Raw genomic sequence first — 23,992 nt, forward strand, 5'->3', positions numbered from 1 at the left:
ATTATATAAAATATAGATTCAATACTGAATTCACAAGAACGATTTTATTGCTGTAGCAACACTGATTACAAAACAGCATCCTATCTGCAGTAACAAAAAAATGTGCAAACATTTAGTGTTTATATGCAGCTGAATACATGGGGACCAAAACAGATTGGTGTCCTGGAACTAATGCCCAAACAAAATTCTGATAAGATCAAAAAACACATATAAACTCAAACATAAAACAGCTAGTGTTGTCACGGTACTAAAATTTTAAAAACGTTCATTTCCTGCGAACATTTTGAGCGCGTTCTTAAAAACCGCTGATTTGCCGTTGTGTTCACATGCTCAACAGAAATGACTGTGATTGGCCGTGAAAGTCATCAGTTTACTGAAATCAAGGCTGTTGACTGAGTGTAACCACAGATACAGGGACACTGGAGCCTTTTAAAACCACGAAGATCAGTCGATTCATCATCGGATCGCTCGTATGTCAGCTCAGACAGACCAGCCGATCTTCACAGCTTTACAACGCTCCAGTGTCCCTGTATCTGTGGTTACACTTAGTAAACAGCGGTGAGTTCGATGAACTGATGACCTTCACGGCCAATCACAGTCATTTCTGTTGAGCATGGAAATGGACGTTTTTAAAATTTCAGTACCAATTGGTATCAAACTCCAGTATCGTGACAACACTAAAAACAGCATATATGTGTAAAGAAAAATCTCTCCTACCGACTCTGTTGTCTTTTCAAAGCAGCAATTCTGTTATTTACATAAAACTTAACAGCAGACCAATCTCTGTTTCTTAGTGCATGAGGTTCGGCCAACAGACACGAGACACAGTCTGCTTTCCCAGGAACTCTACAGCTGTGTATGAAATGCAGCATATGTTTTTCAACTGCATTGACCTCCTCTTCTGACCACTTCCTTTTCACAATGACTTTTGGACCTAAAAAAATTAAAATACAAAGCAAATCAATCAAAGCCAGTAAATGTCATTACTTACTACTGCTATACAATCCATACATATTATTCAATATATAAGTCCTGAACTACACACACACTGATGTCAAAATCACACCTACATATTGGGACCATGGTGAATAATAGGCCTGAACTACACACACACACACTGATGTCTAAATCACACCTACATATTGGGACCATAGTGAATAATAGGTCTGAACTACACACACACACACACACACTGATGTCTAAATCACACCTACATATTGGGACCATGGTGAATAATAGGCCTGAACTACACACACACACTGATGTCTAAATCACACCTACATATTGGGACCATGGTGAATTATAAGTCCTGAACTACACACACACTGATGTCTAGATCACACCTACATATTGGGACCATGGTGAATTATAAGTCCTGAACTACACACACACACACTGATGTCTAAATCACACCTACATATTGGGACCATGGTGAATTATAAGTCCTGAACTACACACACACACTGATGTATAAATCACACCTACATATTGGGACCATGGTGAATAATAAGTCCTGAACTACACACACACACACACTGATGTCTAAATCACACCTACATATTGGGACCATGGTGAATAATAAGTCCTGAACTACACACACATACACACTGATGTCTAGATCACACCTACATATTGGGACCATAGTGAATAATAGGCCTGAACTACACACACACACACTGATGTCTTAATCCCACCTACATATTGGGACTATGGTAAAGATTAAGTCTAATCTCATAATCTCAAACAGTTACCTGGTTTGAGATGGGCAACATCCAAGTCTACAATGGAGGGGGATTTAGGTCTACCCACATGTGCTTTCTGGGAGCCTATGATGAAGCATTTCAATAATAAATGATTAAAGAATTTATTAATATTGTACTTTAGTATCTTTACAATAAACATGTTATTCTTCTGACTTGACAAGTGATATGTTTTCTCATACCCATTTTTGCCTTTTTCTTTGAAGACACCTCGAGTCCCTCATCTTGAGGTCCCTCGTCTTGCAGGTTGCCTGCTGATAGTAGAGCATGCAAGCAACAATCTGAAGTATAGTAAACTGACTTATGTACATGACGAAATGTACAGTTCTAGCTAGTGTAATTATCCAGAGTAAGCGAGTAAAGGCAGAGCTGGAGGAAGAAAAATGTAGAAGTAGAATATACCATATACCATTCATATGATCCTCCTTCTCTTGACTTCTGCAACTTGAAGTTTGCAGTTCTGCCTCATCACTGGAACTGTTGCTGGAGACATCCATTTCATCTGTTTAAAACAAAAACACATGAATTGCATCTGATTAAGACAAATCAGCTGCCTATGTTTGAAATTTTAGGAAATACTGACAATAATCCTAATATTTCACAGAATATACACCATTGTGAAATAAAATTGATCATGGATTACAGATTGTGTTAAAATACATATTACACAGTTATATTTACCTTGAGGATCTATTGTTATGCCATCTAATCCTTTGCCCTGGAGTTCGGGCAGTCTCCCTTTTTCCATAGCAATTAAGACCTTGCTAATCTTTGCAAGCTGTAAAGTGCTTTCAGGGAGGCGGTAGAACTCCCGATGAACTCTAATATCATGGCCAAGGAAGTTGGCTAATTGATCCATCTCATTGTCTTTAAGGTTTAATACTGTGGACAACGTGGCAACTTGCTTACGTAGCTTTGTTGAGCAAAGGGCTTCTGGATGCTTTGCTCCACTTTCTTTGGCATACAGGCGAATGCAGTCTGCACCCCGATAGTGAGACAGAGCACCTGGACGAGCAAATAAATGCTTGTTTTCAACAGGAACTTGACACCTTTCTCTCATTCTTATAAGGAAATCCACAGCCACAACCATATCAGGGGTCAGCAACACTGGTACTTTTCTCCCTCTCTTACCACGTATTTCCACTCTTTGAAAATAACTACAAAGCTTTTTCTCAAAGTCACTGAGCCCAGCTGCGATATCTTTGTGCATTGGTGTTTGATCTCTAGACGTGTAAGACTGGATTTCCATCTTGGACACTTCACCCTCTCTTCTTCTGTTAAAAATGACGATCTGTGTCAGCATTACTTTGCAAAGATTGGCAAAGTTTTTGCTAGTAGGTTTGTCTTGTAGGGCGTTCACAAACTCTTGCTGTTTTGAGTATAGAAATGTGTGCAGTGTTCTGACATCCTCTGTAAATGGCAGGACTTGTGGCTTATTCCATTTAGCTTCACCCAGAGTAGTCAGTGCAGCTGCAGACACTACATCATTCCACTTGCTTTCATACAAACGTCTGAAATTTCGTGCACACTCTGCAACGGCTTCGCGTCCTGACATCAGTGCATTGCATTCCACCGAGTTGGCAATCTTCACCAAGCTGTGTCCAAGCTTCAGTGCCAGTGATGGTATCTTGTAGGTGTTTGTCTCCTCACTGAATCCAGCGACTGCTCTTACTGCTTTTATAACATGAGAAAAATTGCAGGGTTGGATGAAGTCCTCTATATTATGAATGGGTGTCAGTGATCTGGCAGTGATGAGAAACCTTGCTACTTCCCTCATTTTTTGTTTAACATAGTTATTTCTTCCTGAATGTGACTTCAGCCTGTTGTACATCTGCTCCCCTAAAAGAAGAATGTATCTATTTTTTTTTACAACATCTGAAACTTCATCATTCACCATCTCACAAGCAATGGTCCATACGCTTTTGCTAACATCCGCTGGTGGAGGAAGGCTCAAGCTGATGAGTGACTGAACTCTCCTCTGTCCAACTGTGTGTTTTTCATTTGTGGGGTTCTGGGGGCATGTTCGCATGTGTCTCCATAGGGTCTTTCTGTTGTACAGACCTTGACAGTGGATACAGTGACTGAAGTCAGAGGTAGATTTTTCTTCTTTGGGCCGCCGGCAAGCAACCATTTCCCCAATTCCAGCTTTTGAAACTGCAGCATTATGGGCAAAATTCCCTCTGCTTTTCAAAAGGTGTAATCTCGCTCTTCTTTCCTTTGACTTTTTGTCAAAGCTGAATGCCTTAGCTACCTCCAGTTCATTGTGATGAACAAACTCCAAGTGTCGTGCGATTTTAGAGAATGGCTTCTGACAATAAACACAATATTGTTTCTTCTTGTATCTGTTTATTTGCAGGTCAGTAGGCATCGGGGTCACAGATGTGGAGCGGTTATTTAATGCGCTTGCACTCCTGTCTGCTGCACTCCTGTCTGTTGCACTCCTGTCTGTTGTACTCTGAAACCCCACAACACCTCCCTTCAGTGGCTTAGCATGCAAGTTATAAAGCTCTTCACTTCTACAACTGCTGTCTGATGAGCTACTGTCTGAATCAGGGACATAATCCTTGTCACTGTAGTCAGAACAGGATTCCTCACAAGATATCTGTGGGATCAGTCAATACTGTATTAAAAGCCCCTATGAGAAACATTACGCTGAAATATGAAAGACATTTTGACCCCCCCTCCAAAAAACAAACAAAAAAAAACTAGCATATACCTCAGATTCATCATTCGCTGAGCTATCAGGCACCCGTCCTTCAATTACAAGTGCTTCAGACAGCTTTTCAAAGCGTTCAGCATGTCTGTTATGATGTTCTCTCAGTCGGTTTATCCGGGCAGCAAACCTGTGTAGCTGTGGTTTATAAATAAACAGTTCAGAACCTGTATGTTGAAATTCCAACAATGTTAACTTTTTTTAATAGCTTTTTTTTTAAATTATTAAATTTAAGACAGATCAGAGTCTCCAAAAATCTCCAGTAACAGCAAAAAAAAAAAAAGGTTGCTAGATTTGGCGCTAGTCGCTTTTTTGAAAATTTGTCACTAAGGAGTCTGAAAATACACTAAAAATAAGTTGACACCACTGGGTCTAATTGGATCATTATGTTCCTTGTGTCTCATAAGACGATCAAGAACTTGACTCAAACTGAAAATATCTACCTGTTCAGTTGACTTCTTGTTGATTTTGGTAGGAAAGCATGCGGCCTCTTCTGATGGCGTGTTCTCATCACTGCAAGAGTCTGCTCGGTTGATCTGTAAAGAGGGAACATCATCTACTCTGAGAAACACATTACATTTATTTCATACTGGAGAAACATCAGGACCTTCACACACACACACACACACACGACACGATTCACACCACATCAATGTCAGTACAGTGGACAGATTATCCTCACACACTCCTGGAATCCTCAAGCTACGTCACGGTTTAAAAATGAGGACTTTCTTATTATGTTCAAATAAGTCTATTACTCTATACAATAATAGATTAGAGTGAAACTGGAACCTTCTGAGGGTCTAAACGGATCATTATGTTCCTTGTGTCTCATAAGACGATCAAGAACTTGACTCAAACTGAAAATATCTACCTGTTCAGTTGACTTCTTATTGATTTTGGTAGGAAAGCATGCGGCCTCTTCTGATGGCGTGTTCTCATCACTGCAAGAGTCTGCTCGGTTGATCTGTAAAGAGAGAACATCATCTACTCTGAGAAACACATTACATTTATTTCATACTGGAGAAACATCAGGACCTTCACACACACACACGACACGATTCACACCACATCAATGTCAGTACAGTGGACAGATTATCCTCACACACTCCTGGAATCCTCAAGCTACGGCACGGTTTAAAAATGAGGACTTTATTAGTGGTGCGCATCAATTAAAATGCCCAGATTCAATTAGATTTTAATACAAGTTTTCTATTCGATTCACAAATCGATGAATATAAATTTTAAAGTTTTGAAATTTCAAAAACTGAATCAGGTGAACATTTTACAAACGGTAAATTAATAAAAAATAATTTAAGCGCCACTTGTTCTAAAAGCTGTTGCACATTAAACAAACAACAAAACTCCCCTCAGTAGCTTAACAACATATAGCCTAAAATAGTGGGCAGATTAATTTCTTTAGAACACCTGCCTAAAAAGAGTCCCATCTAAAACTTGATTAGCTTATTTTACATTTAAGATAAAATTAAACTTTAATATCTACAATATTTTCCAGTCTATAACTTTTCCTTCTCGTTTCACAAAAGTGCAAAAATAAGCATATGCTTACAATATTAAGTTATTTATTCTTTATTATTTAATAATATGGCTTTGTAATATTCTCACAGATAGGCATACCTATTTATTTATCATGTTCTGGTAAAGCATTTAATTGCAACTTCGACATGACTGAGCTTTTCTCTAGAACACAATTATGAATGATGGGTCTAGCAAATTTTTTTCCTCACGCAGCAAACATTTTAAAAACAGCTTGAAAGAAATTTTTAACATGACTTATATTTTAAACCATTTAACTAAAGGAATTAATCAGTTAATCATTAAAAAGCAGAGATGTGGTCTCGAGACCAGGGAAATGATCTGTGTTGATCAGTGAGCATCACTTCAGTTCTGCTCCTGCTCAGGTGACCTCACACTGTTTCCACACACTGCAAAAAGTTAAGCCCTGATGATGTATGTGGCTGTAAGTGTGAGTGCGGATGCCTCGATGACATGCATGTGCAATGATAACCAAAATAAAATACAAAAAAATAATAATAATAAAAAAATCGATTCACTGCTTTTGAGAATCAATAATGAATGGACCACAGTTTAAAAAAACTATTGGAAAAAAATGTTTTTGGCCATCCCTATTCTTATGTTCAAATAAGTCTATTACTCTATACAATAATAGATTAGAGTGAAACTGGAACCTACTGAGGGTCTAAACGGATCGTTATGTTCCTTGTGTCTCATAAGACGATCAAGAACTTGACTCAAACTGAAAATATCTACCTGTTCAGTTGACTTCTTGTTGATTTTGGTAGGAAAGCATGCGGCCTCTTCTGATGGCGTGTTCTCATCACTGCAAGAGTCTGCTCGGTTGATCTGTAAAGAGAGAACATCATCTACTCTGAGAAACACATTACATTTATTTCATACTGGAGAAACATCAGGACCTTCACACACACACACGACACGATTCACACCACATCAATGTCAGTACAGTGGACAGATTATCCTCACACACTCCTGGAATCCTCAAGCTACGTCACGGTTTAAAAATGAGGACTTTCTTATTATGTTCAAATAAGTCTATTACTCTATACAATAATAGATTAGAGTGAAACTGGAACCTTCTGAGGGTCTAAACGGATCATTATGTTCCTTGTGTCTCATAAGACGATCAAGAACTTGACTCAAACTGAAAATATCTACCTGTTCAGTTGACTTCTTGTTGATTTTGGTAGGAAAGCATGCGGCCTCTTCTGATGGCGTGTTCTCATCACTGCAAGAGTCTGCTCGGTTGATCTGTAAAGAGAGAACCTGGTCTAAACAAATCTTTTTTTTTTTTGCAGTGTTCAATGCTGTCAATACTGCATCGTTATTATTAATAATACTGCATCGTTATTATTAATAGAAATTGTTCAGTTTATCAGGTAATATAACACATTAAGTACAATAACTCAACAACGCCAACTCAAGGTAAATAGAGACCTAATTACCAGAGTACGCCATGGCCATTTTGAATCTCCATAGTTGTATGTTATTTCTTCACCAGAAGCTATGTCCTTAATTGAAAACAAACACAGATGTGGTTTGCCTCCAACACCTATTTTTTTAATTTTACAGTTAGGAGACTTGTAATCGTCATTCACTAATCTCCCAAGTGAACCATCTTCTTTTGAGGCATCAATGCTAAAATGAGAAAACAAAACATGAGACTGGTTTCCAATAGTTCAAAAATAGTACAAATGGTTCCCAAAACCTACCACCATTGTTTTCCGTCCCAATCAAAGTCAAATAAGAAGGTATTTTCTGTTTCACTGTATTTATTCTGTCTTATTTGGCTCTCCTCTTGGGAAATTAACTTTCCACGGTATTCAAGAATGAAGCATCCTTTGTCAATGGACATGCTAGCAAACACACCTCTACCTAAAATAGAGAAATGACAGCGTTGAAAATTATGCGTTTCAGTGACAATTAGGTGGTCCTTTATTTAATTGACATGGCCTTTAATGGGCATGCACTAATTAATTACAGGCCATAAAAACTTCTTCCAACATCTGGTTAGTTTCAACCTTTGTGAAAAACTGTTCAATCAGTTGCACAATTCACAACAGCAACTGTTTCATCAAAAAAATAATTATCTTAATAATACCAGTAAAAAAAAACTACTGAAATTAGATTTTTCAACATAGCACAGCTTTACATATGCATTTAATGCTATTATCGTATGTATATCAGTCTAATGTTTGATATATGATTTAATAATCTACAGTATGTTCTTGTGGTGTGAGATGACTAAAGCATTGAAATACAGATACTAACTAACCTTTATGAGAGTTAATGAATCTCTCCTCAAAGCATGGCTTGTCTTTGCCAGACAGAATGTGTGTAGTGGCATCCTCCACAGGACTAATTCTCTTCCGTTTAGACATTGCATCCAGTTATGTATTTACATTCTGAAAAGTAGAGTTAAAAAGCAAATAATCAAAAGCTCAGTGAATATTACTTAAATCTTGATTGTATGACACTACACATTTACTGTGTCCAATCAGCTTAAAACATACTACCAACTTAGACCATGCTTACTAGTTACACAAAAAACATGTATTTATCAAAAATAAAAAAGCAAAAAAAATAAAAAGTAGATGAAAGACTGCAAGTTAAAGTTAAAACTTGAAATGAAATATGCACTTTCCATTTCCCAGATCCATTTTTACAAATTTACTTTGTACAATGTACAACAAGTACTTCGGAATTCTCAATATATATTGACTTATCGAACAATACATGTACATCATCACTTCAATAATTTACATGATTACGTGGTGCAGATCGTGGTGTTCTTATCCTTCTCCGAGGCGAAAGCAGGGCCTGGGCAGTTTCTCCAGTTTATATTTTTTTAATATACTTGTATTTTGGGGCATTGTGTTCAAATGACGATAATATTGTTTAACGCAATTATTTCGGGAACAATATATCATCAATCAAAAAAATTGTTGTCGTGCCAGGCCTAACGACCATTGGCAAGCAACGACAGTAATTGGCTCATCTGTAATGTTAGCTGTCTATAATTGGTTTAATTGGTCTGCGTTTCACAAATTGACAAATATGAGTTTACAAAACAAGCTAGTAAACTTACCTCTCTCTCTTGACGCTCTATCCTGATAAATGCACTCCTCGTGTGGTCCTGTTCACGGGTTTTGCGCCAGAAATGATTTCCCGGGTAAAAAGGGCGTGACGTCAGAAGCCACGCCTGTGTCGAATATAGCATGTTTTTATTATTATTATTAAATTGATTTTGGCGTACCCACAACATTAACTCACCGAAACATGAGGAAACGCGGTGGCAACTATTTTGTTGAGGACTACTGATATACTTGCAATTGGCCTCTATTGATCGTGTGTTAAAGGCACAGTTCACCCGAAATGCACAATTACCTCATCATTTACTCTTCTTGTGTAATTTTAAACCTTTATGATTTTCTTTCTTCTGTTGAACACAAAAGAACATATTTTGAAGAATTTTGGTTGCTAGCACCCACCAACTTATACAAAAAAAGTCATTATAATTTAGCATTAGTTATACAGTTATATGACTTCACAGCATCTGAAATACACAACTGAGTTAAATGTTGTAATAATACTTAAGGAAAAAATACTAATATTGATCATAAATTCAATATCTCTAAATTCTACTTTATTAGGCTACTGATATTTATTCTGTGGAGAAGGGGTTGTGTTCTGATAAACTAAAAACAGAAACAAAATAAAGATGGTAGCAAACAAGATACATATTGAAATATAAATTGTACAGATATTTCAGAATAAAAGGGTTCTTTAGAACAATAAGGTTGTGTTTACTGTCTAGTGCACTGAAAAAAATAATGTCTGCAAAACTGTTGCAAACAATTAATATGGGTTGAATTTAAACAAACAAATTAAATTGAGTAATGTTCGTCTTAATTTGTTTGTTTAAATTCAGTCCAAATAAATTGTTTACAACCACTTTAAAAAAAAAAAATTGTAAATCCAAGGAATCATCTTTGAATCATTTTTTTCAGTGTGCTGGGGTGTCCTGCACAGTTTTGCTCCAACACTTATCAAACCCTCCTGAACATGCTAATCAATGTCTTCAAGATCACTAGAAATCTATAAGCAGGTGTGTTTGATTAGTGTTGGAGCTAAACTGTGCAGGACACCTGCCCTGCAGGATCGAGTTTGCCCATGGGTCTAGTGGCTACTAGTGTCTAATAGTCTTGAAGACCTTGATTAGTTGGATCAGCTTGTTTAATTAGGGTTGGAGCAAAACTGTCTGAAGCCGCACAAGCCACCATTAAATATACAATATGTAATCAAATATATTTCTGTTTAATTAGATCACTGAGACTACTGTAAATTGCTTGCATTTCCAAACTGAATTGAGATTGGGTGTCAGGTGATGTATTCTGGACATAGGTGTGGCTTCTGACATCAGCTTCAAACTCCTCGTTCCACTTCAGAAAGCCGTCATTAAACCATGAACCATAACTGTTGGTTGCAGGTCATTGCCATTATAAAGCTCAGAACTGTCAGTGTTTAAACTCATTGTATTCATCTAAAAGAAAAAGTAAATACATTTTCATAAATAAAATTGTCATGAGTAAATAAATTATAAAAACATTCAACTTAAAGACCATGGAGTGATGTTTCAGAAGGAAGAACACCTTGCTGACTCGCTTATTTTCATGGGGTTAATGCTGAAGTAGTTCAATCGACATGCACATTAAATTGCATATGGACAACATATTGGATAGATAGAAAGCACCAAGGCCTTAAACAAAAACAAATAAAATCTACTTTCAGAGGAAGCTTAGTTGTACAGAAAGTGTAGAATGATGCTGAGTAGTCAAGAAAGAGCTGAAGCCAAGTGAGCAGAATAAACTGCGTGCACCGAATTGAGGGCTCAAGACTATTGCTCTCATGGACAAAGCCCTTCATGTACTGTATGTCAGACAACAGAAGTGCCAGCCACTTGTGCTTTTACTTCAATTAATTTTTTTTCCCCTCTCAGTCCTGGTAGTCATGCTTTAAGTTTGTTACATTTTGCTTATGGTAGCGTTTTGTTTAGTTTTATCTGTGAGGACAAAAGTAAGACGGCAGGAGAATGCTATAACAGTTCCAGTTCAGGTGAACTCTGACGTGTGTCTGCTCAGACTTCGGGAGGACATTTAGTCAACCAATCACTCTGAAGAGTAAAAAACAGGCCAATGAATGCCAAATGAATTGGTAGCGCTCGGCTCCACAGATGCCAGCGATCAAGTCAATTAGGCGAGTATATAGCTAGCGCATGCGGAGCGAGCAGTTATCTTTTTCATTTAGACCCTCACTACTGAGCTTGAAGAGTTCCTATGCATCAGTGCAAGCTGTATTCCTCCGGTGTGGGTGACGACACAGACAGCGGCGGTTGAGCTGGGTTCTTCCCATCCCTGGGCGTTTCATCGGTAGTGATCACAAAAGAGCTGTCTAAAAGAGCAGAGTCCCCTAAGAGAGCAACACGGTCGTGCAAACGCGTCTTTTTAAAGATGTCGTACCTACCGTGCATTTCTGGATGTGGTGGTTTCCTCTCCCCGGATGATGGGCACAGGGACTGATATGTTTGGGGCTCCAGCATATCAACGCAGTTCTCGCGGGCAACTCATGTCTTCACTGTGAGGGCATGACTGTTGCGCAACTGAGGTCGCGGCGCTCTCTGGCTGCAGACGGCGCCACCCCTGCTGCTACCTGCCAGTTGGTTAGCACTCGGGCAGACCTGAGGGCTAAAGTGGGGACTCATCCGCCACGTCCGGGCCAACGAATCCCCCACTCCTCCACAGTGCGCTCCATCCATGATTCCAGCTAGGGTGATGGCGCATCCCCCGGGATGGGTCTGCTCTCGCTGGATGAAATCGGCGACCAGATGTCCATCGCTGCATCGGAGGGTGGGTTAACATGCTCCGATGAGGGTTCGGAGCCACGCCCCCCCTCTGGGGTGGTTAGCGTGGCTCCGGATCTCGAATCGAACATGTGCTTCCCCGGGCTGCTTCGGAGGTGGGGCTGGAGACCACGCCGCTTTCCCATCCCGAGCTGCCCTACTGCTGGCATGTCAATGATTATTCCAATGGTGCCATTAGCACGAGTTCTGTCAGCCTGGTTAGCGATCCCCAGCCCGTCACGGTGGCTCATACGGACAATCAGATTAGGTAATGCGATTCAGTTCACGGGCGTGTATTTCACGGATGTAAATCCGGTGTCCGCCCCTGTCTTGTGCGAGGAGATTGCTGTCCTCCTGGTGAAGGATGCAATCGAGCTGGTCCCTCCAGCTGAAATGGAGAGCGGGTTTTACAGCCCGTACTTCATTGTGCCCAAAAAGAGGGTTGAGGCCAATTCCAGATCTGCACAGACTGAATCGGTGTTTGTACAAAATGCCATTCTAGATGCTCACGCAGAAGCGCATTTTACAATCCGTCCCTCCTTGGGATAGGTTTGCAGCTAAAGACCTGAAGGATGCATACTTCCATGTCTCCATTCTTCCACGCCACCATCGATTTTTCCGGTTCGCGTTTGAAGGTCGAGCCTGGCAGTACAAAGTCCTCCCCTTCGGGTTCTCTCTGTCTCTGCGGGTTTTCTCGAAACTCGCGGAGGGTGCCCTAGCGCTTCTGCGCTTCGAGGGCATTCGCATTCTCAATTATCTCGACGACTGGTTGATTCTAGTCGTGTCCCGGGATCAATTGATTATGCACAGGGACAGGGTTCAGCACCTCGACCAGTTAGGGCTTCAGGTCACCCGAGAAAAGAGCATGCTCGCCCTGGGGCAGAGCATCTCTTATCTCGGGATGGAGCTGACCTTCAGAGAGCACGCCAGGCTAGTGCTGTCCTGTCTGAGTATTCTCGACAGGAAAACAGTGGTTCCACTGAAATTTTTTCAGAGGCTCCTGGGGCATATGGCATCCGCTGCCACGATCATGCAGCTCGGTTTGCTTCATATGAGACCACTCCAGCTCTGGCTTCGCGATCGAGTCCCCAGACGGGCATGGCGCGCGGGCGCGCACCGGGTGACCATCACCTCGCTGTGTCGCTGCAACCTCAGCCCCTGGCGGATCTTGATTTTCTACGGGCCGGGTGCCCTTAGGACAAGTATCCACGCATGTTGTCGTATAGACAGATGCTTCCAGCGCGGGCTGGGGAGCCGTGTACAACGAGCATGTAGCAGCCGGCCCGTTGAAGGGCCCCCAGTTGCATTGGCATATGAAATGCCTAGAGCTGCTGGCAGTGTTTCTCGCTCTCCGCCGTTTTTTTACCGGCCCTGGAGCAGAAACACGTGCTGGTCAGGACGGACAGCATGGCAGCGGTAGCATATATCAACCATATGGGCGGTATGCGTTCCCGCCGCATGTCTCAGCTCGCTCGCCGTCTGCTCCTTTGGAGTCATGCGCTGCTGAAATCGCTGCGCGCCGTTCACATCCCGGGTGAGCTCAACCATGCATCGGATGCGCTCTCACGGCAGCCTGCGCCCCGCGGAGAATGCCGGCTCCACCCCGAGGCTGTTGAGTTGATATGGGAGCGCTTCGGGGAAGCCCAGGTCGACCTGTTTGGTCGACTGGTCTTCGGGGAACGAGGGTTACTTTAGTAACCTAGACGTTACTCAGTATTCTACCAATGGGTCATTGTATTTTGACTTGACTAGCTCATCACTAAATCCTGAAGAATATCTGATTCCATATGTTTCTGAAAGGGTTCAGATAAACTCAATCAAATGCAAATAACATTTACATAATGATGTAGCCCACATCAGTGAGGCTTGCTAGCCTTGCTAGTGAATGTAAACTAAAAACAATATTTGTCCCAGACCTTGTATTTCTTGAACCAGTAAGCGAATGAGGTCGTAATAGATTTACATGTGATTTAACATTCAGTGGAATGTTTGTGGAATATAGTATATATGGATTTGTTCAGATGTATTAACAAAAAAAAATTTCACATCCATAAATGTGTGGTGAAAAAAAAAGAATTGTGATAACTGTTTTAACATTGATCATAAATTAAACTTACAGCATAACACATACATACATCTAAATTCTGACATAACATTGTTTTGTTGAACATGATTTGATTAATACCTGCATGTATTCTAGCTCTGAAGCTAACTAGTGCAGCTATCTAATAATACACAATGCTCTTACATTTTAAAGCCAACCATTCTAGATACAAATATATAATTTATATCATGCATATTGACAATTCGCTTTTAATGTTTACAAATGCATAATATTATGTACTTGTATAACTCAAGCTTATGCACTTATCTATTTGCACAACATTAAACACCACTTCACATAAGACATTTTAATTCTGTACTCAACGTAGACTAATATATTTAGAATTTTCAAACAATCTCCTATTTGTAAAAAATGTGTGTGTGTATATATATATATATATATATATATATATATATATATATATATATATATATATATATATATATATAAATGTAAAATTATGAATATGACTCACGGAACCTTAATATATAAGCATATAATGTTACACGGACTGTCTGTCATGCACAGTATGCAGGTTGATGCAGGATACCAGTGTGCACTTCAGAATATCTGACTTATGGATTCGATTAAATCTGCAAGGTTTGTGAAATTAAAAGTTTATTAAATATCCAAAGATTTGTCAAAATTATATAAATCCATATTTGCTGATAAACACAGAGAATGAGCACCACATGTTCCGGCTTTCACGGCACCACCAAAATAAAGGTCCCCCGTGGACGTCTTCAAGATAAAAATCACTAGATCACCGCTGGTTCAGTGGATGTGGTTAGCCACACATTTAACATTTTAGACAGCTTGTGTATTAACAAGAACCTGTCACTTTTAGCCAGAGAGCTAGAACGAGTCTGCTAACTTGAGCTAGCTTGTAACAGCATTCGTCCTAATATTAAGTTGTAGATAATTGTAAGTTATAATGTTTAAATTCCAATCCTTAGAACCGTTTTAGTTGCCAACGCGCTGTTTATTTGGTAAATCATTGGCTAGATAGCTAGGCATTCCGACTTCATAACTGTGAATTTCATAACGAAAAGTTAGAAAGACTCTTATTTTGACTTTCTGTGTGTAAATGTTTAGCGCAGTACCTCACACTTCCAATAGTTGGCGTATCAGTGAGTGAGCAAAAAATATGATACACTCTTACACAGATGATTTCAAAAAATTGTGAAAATTAAAGCCTAAGGAGATTTTTGCACCAAGTATATATTTAAGGCTGGAGAACACTGTGGCATGCTCAGAAAAAATGAGGACATTGGTTTTGGTCCTGACTTCTACACATGTCCTGACTTTGTTGGTGTGTATTCATAGATTTGTCCTGATATGTCACAAAAACAAACGCACACAGTTGCCTCTGCATGTACTTATACACACACACACCTCTGCAGGTACACACACACACAAACGCCTCTGCATGTACTTATACACACACGCACCTCTGTAGGTACACACATACACACAAACAAACGCCTCTGCATTTACTCGTACTCACACACACACACCTCTGCAGGTATACACACACACACACACACATACACACACAATCGCCTCTGCATGTACTTATACACACACGCACCTCTGCAGTTACACACAGACAAGCTCACCTCTGCTGGTACATAGAAAACACACAGATGTACAAATATACACACACACACACAATCGCCTCTGTATGTACTCATACACACATGCAAATATTTACACACACACACACACACACACACAAACTCTCCCCTCTGCAGGTACTCGGACAGACACGCATACCTTTGCAGGTACACACACACCTTTGCAGTTACACACACACACACACACACACACACACTTTTGGAGGTACACACACACCTTTGCAGGTACACACACACACACACACACACACACTTTTGGAGGTACACACACACACACACTTTTGCAGGTACACAGAAAGAACATACACACATACAATTATTTAAACACTCACGCACACACAATCGCCTCTGCATGTACTCATACACACATGCACAAATATTTACACACACACACTCACTTCTGCAGGCACACACACACAAAACTCTAACCTCCACACACACACACACACACAAAAGCAAACACAAACTCACTCCTCTGCAGGTACACACACAATATTTCAACTCTACAGGTATATGCACACACACACACACACACACACACACACATACACAAAAACAAACACAAACCCTCCCCTCTGCAGGCACACACTCAGTCCTGGCCTCTGATTTATAAGATTTCCATAGAGACCTTCTTTAAAGTAAGCGTCCTGCAGGAGGGATGTTTCCTCGTTTATTAGTGATCATGGCTCATATCAGGATTTAAAGTGATTACATTAAGTCAATATTGAAGCTAATTATGTTTACTCAGAGTTGATTACAGCTGTACACACTCTCCCATCAGGTCGGTTTTATTTAGAGATCACAACCCTTGTGTGGGAGGTGCTGCACGCACATTTCTGCTCCTGTTTTTCCTGCATACGCCACATTTATAAACGAGACCCCAGGACGGACTTGATTGTAATTAATTAGTACACATAAAATCAAAACAGCTTCCCTCTCTTTAAAGGGTCACGAAACCCCCCTGTCTCAGCAGGGTGTTTTCACACCTCTAGTTTGGATAAAGGAAAAGTGGGCGTGTCCAGCTCTGTTTAGGTGGGAGTGTCGGGGGAGGGAATGAGGGAAGGATTTGCATACAAATGGGAGTTTTCGATTTGAGAACGCACAGAGGCAAAACAAACACAGACGCAGTGGAGAAAGACAGTGACTGTGTTTACATGGGCTTCAGTAATGGAATTATTTGCCAAATTATTAATCCCAATCAGTTTTATTGCCTAGCGTGCTTCACACACACACAAGGAATTTGTCTCGGCTGCAGAAGCTTCCAGTGTACATAAAGTGACAAGTGACAACACAAAATAAATCTGAAAACAATAAACATTAAACAGAGATGCAGTTAATTTGTCAACTTTAACTGCAGTTTGGCACTTTCATTCAGGAACATTTCATGCATGCCCCCCTTGACAAATGAGATATTGGATGCGATGAACTGCTGGAAGAGTGTAGTTTTTGAGTGTTTGATACCGCATGGCGAATGAGAGAATAAAAACCTCCGCATTTCTTGCTAACTTAATGCACTCGGTAGGTAACGTCAGAAAGCTGTGTGTGTATAGACTATCCTGTCACGAAATGCAGTGAAAATTCTACACGACGGTAATAGTTTGATAAGGTGTTTACAGTCTGAGAGCAGCATTTACAGCGGATCTTTCAGTCCATTATATTGCAGTGATATTAACACACTGAAAACTTAGTATCTAAATCATTTTGACTAAGGTCTGTCTTTAAAAACTGAATGAGTACTGCTGACCATACTTTGCCATCTGAATAAACAAACAAAGACCACTGATCACACACACTTACTAAATCTGTAGAGGACGATCAATATCAACTGGAGCCGTGTCTTTTTTAAAAGGAGATGAGCAGCAAATCTGGTTTTCACCATTTGCAGATGTGAAAAGCTCTCGGGTAAATATATTCCTTACGAACGTATTTTTGTCGCGTGTTAGCAGTCCACTGTAATCCACACGTGAGTTCAGCCTCGCTCTCATAGCGGGGAAATGAAAACAAAACCTTCGTTGCAGCACATTAATAAACGCAACACTGATGCCCAGTGTCTCCAAACTATTCTTCTTCTTCGAAGCTATCATGCATATTAATGAAGTTGCACTGCATACGCAATAGAGTGCGCTGATTGGTTTGAACCAAGTCTTACTCATGAATGAATGCAGCACACTCAGAGACGTCACGATGTACTCGCCGGTACAGACATCCAGTCTACACACTGGATTACATGCAAGGATCTAATCGCCGTGACGCAGCTTCAAAAATTCGTTTCAAACCCGAAGATCGAATTTGCTCGAAAATGAACGAAAAATGAACGTAAAAACAACCAATTTTCACTTTTTATTGAAATATATGTGTCCTTTATAGTGTTTATAGCAGCGTGGGACACATGTATGACTGTCAACAGCTCAAAACATGTGCTTTGGTGTTTCGTGACCCTTTAACAACAGTACTCTGATTGGTGTTTACTGGTGTTTGCAGGATATCCACCAATAGCAAACCACAACAATCATATTACCTTCTCTCACTTGTTACAAATTAAATAAAAAATCCTTAATCAAGGTTAAACCAAAACGTAACAAGATAACAGGGATTAAAAATAAAATCCCTGGTAACCACCCCCCCCCCCCCACGCTCTCTCTCCCCAGAATATAAAGAAAATATGATTTATTTACAGAAAATAAGGAGGAAAAATAGCATCGGGAGGGGTTCAGCCAAAATAAACCTGACTAACTACGCCACTGGTGTCTTTATGAGCACATCTACACCATATGGGCTCATATGCTGTTGTGTCATCACTCATATTGCAAGTCATATCTCTCCGGCCCCTCATTTGGGATGCTTTTCATGAACCGGCCCCCATGACAAACTAATTGAATAGCCCTGGCCTAGTGGTGTAATGTGCATTGGTGTAAAACACAGAGGTGTTCATGGCGACCTGGGATTGATTCTCAGCTGAGGTCCTTTGTTTATGTTTCCACTCTCTCTGGTCACCACACTTTACTGTCTATAACCTCTAATATCCTGTCCAATAATTAAATATGATAAAAATTCAGTAATCTTTGTGTGTGTGTTGTCAGTTTATTGCGGCAGCAGGACTGTGAGAGCTCCTGCTCGGACTTCTCTCCTCTATTGGACAGCAGGAGTGTGTCGCTCCTCCAGCACCTGCTCAGGTGAGCTTCATTATATCTTATTGTAATTATATTATATTTATACAACAGTTTTGTCTGGTTCTCGAATCTGATTGGCTGATAGCAGTGCGATATTCTGCAATAACAGCACCCCTACAGCCCGTGTGGTGTATTACTCCGCCCACATAGATTGACATTCATTCATTTTCTTTTCAGCTTAGTCCCTTTATTAATCTGGGGTCGCCACAGCGGAATGAACCGCTAACGTATCCAGCATATGTTTAACACAGCAGACGTCCTTCCAGATGCAACCCATCACTGGGCAACATCCATACACACTCATTCACACACATACACTACGGTCAATTTAGCTTTCCCAATTCACCTGTACCGCATGTCTTTGGAATTGTGGGGGAAACCTACGCCAACACAGGGAGAACATGCAAAGCCACCGAGCCCCCAACCTCCTACGGCCCCCCATCTTTAGGCTCATTTTACAGCTCTCCTCGAGTTAAACATTTGAGATTTACCATTTTTTTTTAACCCATTCAGCTGATCTACGCATCTGGGATGAGCACTTTTAGCTTAGCTTAGCATAGGTCATTGAATCGGATTAGACCATTAGCATCTCGCTCATAAAATTTATTTTTTTTGGATAGTTTTGATAATTTTCCAGTTTAAAACTTGAGGTTGAGTTCAGAAAATGTCAATAATTATTTATTTATTAATTTATTTTTACAAAATATGAAAAAAGATCTGCAGACGAAGCGGAAAACGTGTTTTATTCTGTCTGTGACTAAATCAGTGGGGTCTGACACACACACACATACATCTGTCTGCTTGTGTGCAGGTATGATGAAGTGCTGCTTCAGTGTGCGACCGACCTGCAGCCCAGACACCTGGTCAACTTCCTCATGACTCTAAGGTAAACACACACGCACACACACACATATTCAAACATATTCACCCTGCAGTCAAGCCAGCTCATATTTATTTCTATAGCACTTTGCTCTGAATACAGACCAGATCCAAGGTTATGTGAACTTCAGGATAAGAATAAACAGACAGACTAACATAAGCGTATATGCCATTCAAATAAATGTCTTTTTGGGAAGTGTTCCTGGCTGTGGTTGCCCTGTGTATGCTAATGCAAAGCCTGTGCCTTTAATCTAGTTTTAAACTAGCAGAGTGTGTCTGCCTCCCGAACTGTGCTAGGAAGGCTGTTCCAAAGTTTAGCTTGCAGGTATGAGAAAGATCTACCGCCTACAGTTGATTTTGATATTTTAGGAATAGTCAGTTGTCCAGAATTAATTGAGCGCAGTGGACGTGAGGGGCTGTAATACACCAGGAGCTCCCTAAAATACTGGGCAGCTCAGCCATTCAGGGCTTTGTAGGTAGTCAATAAAATGTAAACAATGTTTAATAGGGAGCCAATGCACTGCTGACAGAACCGGACTAATATGATCATACTTCTTAGTTCTAGAAAGCACTCTAGCAGCTGCATTATAAACGTTTGTTAGCTAGGCCTGCAGGGCAACCGCCTAGTAATGCATTACAGTAGTCTAACCTAGAGGTCATGAAAGCATGAATAAGCTTTCCTGCATCAGACATTTAAGAGGAAAAAATGCAGCTTGAAATCTGGCCTTCAGATGACAGGTTGCTATCAAAAATCACCCCCAACGTTTTGACTGAAGATGAGGACTTCTGAAGATGAGGGTTCTCAGGGCGTACTCACACTATGTACAGTTGCCTTGAACCGCGTTGAAGCACGCTTGTCCCCCCTCCCCTGTCCCCTGACGGCCTGCACTCACACTGCATCCGAGCTGAAGCACGCTTACGTCATCGATGATGCGCTGTTCAGTTTAACAGAAGAGAAGCGCTCTCGCTCAGCACAGTGGAGATTTCTTTAGTTCTGTCATTTCAGCCGTTTGGGATGCAGCGACACACAGTCGAATAATTCACAAATAAAACAGATCAGCCACTTTTGACGCTCATATATAATCATAAAGTCCTGGAGCTGCAGGTATTAGGAGGTTTGCTGAAGGTGCAGCTGATGTGCAGTGAGGGGTTTGTGTCTTTAATAATCTATGGCAGTTTGCGTTCATTAACAGTAAGAATGATTAATAAATCCACATGAAACAATCCTGTAAAAGTGATGTCGCGTCAGTTTCGGGCTCAGGCGCGCTTTACACTCACACTACAAGCATACCGCGGAAAAGCCCAACCAAACCACACTCTGGCACACCTCTTCCAACCGGGCCAGGGCCGGCCAACTAAACCGTGCCTGAACCTGATTCAGAGCACTCACACTTCTCAAACGAACCGGGAAACACGCCTTGGGCATGGTTCGGATAGCGTAGTGTGAGTACGCCCTCAAAATTGGTGTGGGGCCATTTCAGTGACTGACAATTCATAGTTCCATGCCGCCCCTAGCCAGGTGCCGCCCCTAGCTAGGTGCCATCCCTAGCCAGGTGCCGTCCTGGGTGATCGCCCACATTGCCCACGCCTACATCCGCCACTGGCTGCTTCAGGTCCTTATTAATTGGTTCAAGTGTGTTTAATCAGGGTTGAAGCTGAAATCTGCAGGAAGGTAGATCTCCAGGAGCAGGGTTGGTGACCCCTGGTGTACAGGATACAGGCCAAGCTAAAGCAAGGTAGGGTCGGGCCTGCTCTGTACCTGCACCAGAGGCTTCTATGAGATCTAGGGTGCTGCTGGGTGTAATGTTAATTGACTCTAACTTCTGGAGAAAATCTTCTCGCACAAAATCCTAGAGTACTGTCTAACCCTTGATGGATTCTTCAGTCAAAACTTTGGGGGTGATTTTAGACAGTAAATGGTCATTTGTAGGCCAAATTTCAAGCATCTGTAAAACTGCATTTTCCCATCTTACAAATGTTGCCAAACTTTTGATTAATATATTAAGCTTATTAATATAATGCGTTACTAGGTGGTTGCCCTGTTGGCCTAGCTAACAAACTTCAGTTGTTCATAATGCAGCTGCTAGAGTGCTTTCTAGAACTAAGAAGTATGATCATATTAGTCCGGTTCTGTCAGCATTGCATTGGCTCCCTATTAAACATTGTATACATTTTAAAATCTTATTGACCATCCACAAAGCCTTGAACGGCAGAGCTGCCCAGTCTGTGTGGGTCCTGACGCCAATTACATAAATGTTTTGGTATTCCCATTACAGCATAATGTTGTCCCAGAAAGATGGAGTGTTTATAAGAAAGTGTGTGGTGCATATGGAAAGGGAAGACCCTTCTCAAAGCTTCAGCAGTTAATCACAAGAAGAAGTGATGCCAGCAGAAGTGTACTCTGAGGATGTGCAGTGTGTTTCTGATGAGTGTGTGTTGTGTTTTCAGTCATTTGGTGGCGTCGGCTCATCGAGAGCTGCCTGTGAAGGGCAGTTCAGCAGCGGTGGCGCAGGTAAACACACCTTTATTAGGCCTGGTTGAGCTTATCATGGTTTACTGTCACTATCACTCATGACGCATCTCTGTTTCCACAGGCCCGACTGTGTCTGTTCAGCTCTGTCCGCTCAGTTCTGGCCAATGGCATGAGGATTCTGGGCATCACACCGGTGGAGAAGATGTGAATAGTTTGTCAATAATTAAAAGTGTTTTTTTTTTTTCATGTATGTTTGCTCATTTCCTTTTTGGCACAGGAAATCGTGATTTAAAAGCCGCAGTATGTGATTTTGGCCACTAGAGGGTGTGGATTCACAACAAACATAGCCACCGTTTGATGACGAGTTGTGGTCTTCATCATCCTACAGGGCTCCTGCAGAAGTATTCAGCACTTACTATCATGGTAGTGTGAAGCAGAGTAAAGCCTGGTTTATACTTGACGTGTCCGATAGTTCGCTTGAGTGTGCGCGGCGAATGTGACGTCATGGCGAAGTTTGCGGAGGTTCGCTTTGGGTGCACGCGACATGATTTCAGCTGGCGGAGCTCATGTTTTTTTTGAGACTCGAGTGAACAGTTCGCGTGGCGCCGCGTTTGAGTTGAGTTGAATGTGAAACACTTTGAAGAGATTTTGTCTGAAACAGTACGCCTGTACAGACACCTTTATTATCCGTAAGCATTGAGATAACCAGATGATCAATAATTCTTGGCTAGAAACTGCAAAAGCCGTGGGAAATGAGAAAAGTTTTTGTTAAAAGGTTTGGAAAAACCTGAGGGATATGTTTGTTAAAGCCAAAAGAGGCCATGGCAAACGTGGAGACCCGGGTACACGATTACAGAAATATGTTTTTCCACTATTCACAGGTTTTACACTGATGTATACGCTACAATTTAATAGTTACAAAACTATAATTAAGGAACAAACAATTTCTTTGATAACTGGAAAGGAATATACTGATGGCCTGTTTTTCTGGGCTTTACTGGTGATAATGGTCAGGAATGTTGGACCAATATTGCCTTTTTAGCATGAGAAGTGGACAGAAACTAGCCAGACAGTAATGTGTGAATTGTGGAGCAGGCTAAATCTAAAAATAAGCATCAGTATTTTTAAGTGAGTCTGCTTTTTTTTTTTTTTTTTTTTTGCTTTTCTTGCTGTAATAAAAAATATATTTATAGAGTATCCCATGTTCTGTTGTCAATAATATTTTAATAAATTATAATGGGTAAAACTGTCCGAGATATGAACAAAAGCAAGTGATGCATCAAAGTTTGATTAAAAAAAATCTTGAATGGTTATAAAAATCTTTATAATTATTAAAATAATTTATAAAAATAAAAAAATTATTAGTTTAAAAATCTTCAATGATATTAATAATATGACGTAGTTCTGGAAACTTTCTACTTCGCTGTTTGTCCATCTGACTTTTCTTTTGACCACCCCCTGTTGTTTTAAAGAATATCACAACGGTGAATGCAGCAAGTATAAAAGCATCGTCCGTTTCGCGAGGTGTGCGATGCAGCGCCAGGGGAAAGTTTAAATCCAGCTTAAGACTGAAAGAAGAGAAACACTGAAGTGCGGAAAGCAGCAGAGCTTTTATTATACCCACAGTCCACAACTTCCTGTTCTTCAGCTCGTGATCATGTGGTTTCATCAGACTAAACACATTTTAGGCTTCTCTAATGCTGCTCTGTGACATCCGATGTGGTACAGAGCTTAGCCTGTAGACAGTACACAGGCTCACCAAAACTGGACCATAGAAGATTGGAGAAACGTTGCCTGGTC

General features: G+C 40.7%; 1 protein-coding gene across 1 annotated transcript in view; it reads left to right on the forward strand.

Moving 5' to 3' along the window:
• The window catches only part of rars2 (arginyl-tRNA synthetase 2, mitochondrial), a 51,491-nt gene extending 29,053 nt beyond the window's left edge, over positions 1-22,438 (forward strand). Inside the window, exons 17-20 of the mRNA XM_056481109.1 lie at positions 18,751-18,843; positions 19,652-19,726; positions 22,168-22,231; positions 22,314-22,438. Coding sequence (XP_056337084.1) covers positions 18,751-18,843; positions 19,652-19,726; positions 22,168-22,231; positions 22,314-22,400 — 319 coding nt within the window. The 3' untranslated portion in view covers positions 22,401-22,438. The remainder of the gene's footprint in view (positions 1-18,750; positions 18,844-19,651; positions 19,727-22,167; positions 22,232-22,313) is intronic.
• The last annotated feature ends 1,554 nt before the right edge of the window (positions 22,439-23,992 follow it).

Source organism: Danio aesculapii, chromosome 20 (assembly GCF_903798145.1).
Source record: "Danio aesculapii chromosome 20, fDanAes4.1, whole genome shotgun sequence".
Lineage (NCBI taxonomy): Eukaryota > Metazoa > Chordata > Actinopteri > Cypriniformes > Danionidae > Danio > Danio aesculapii.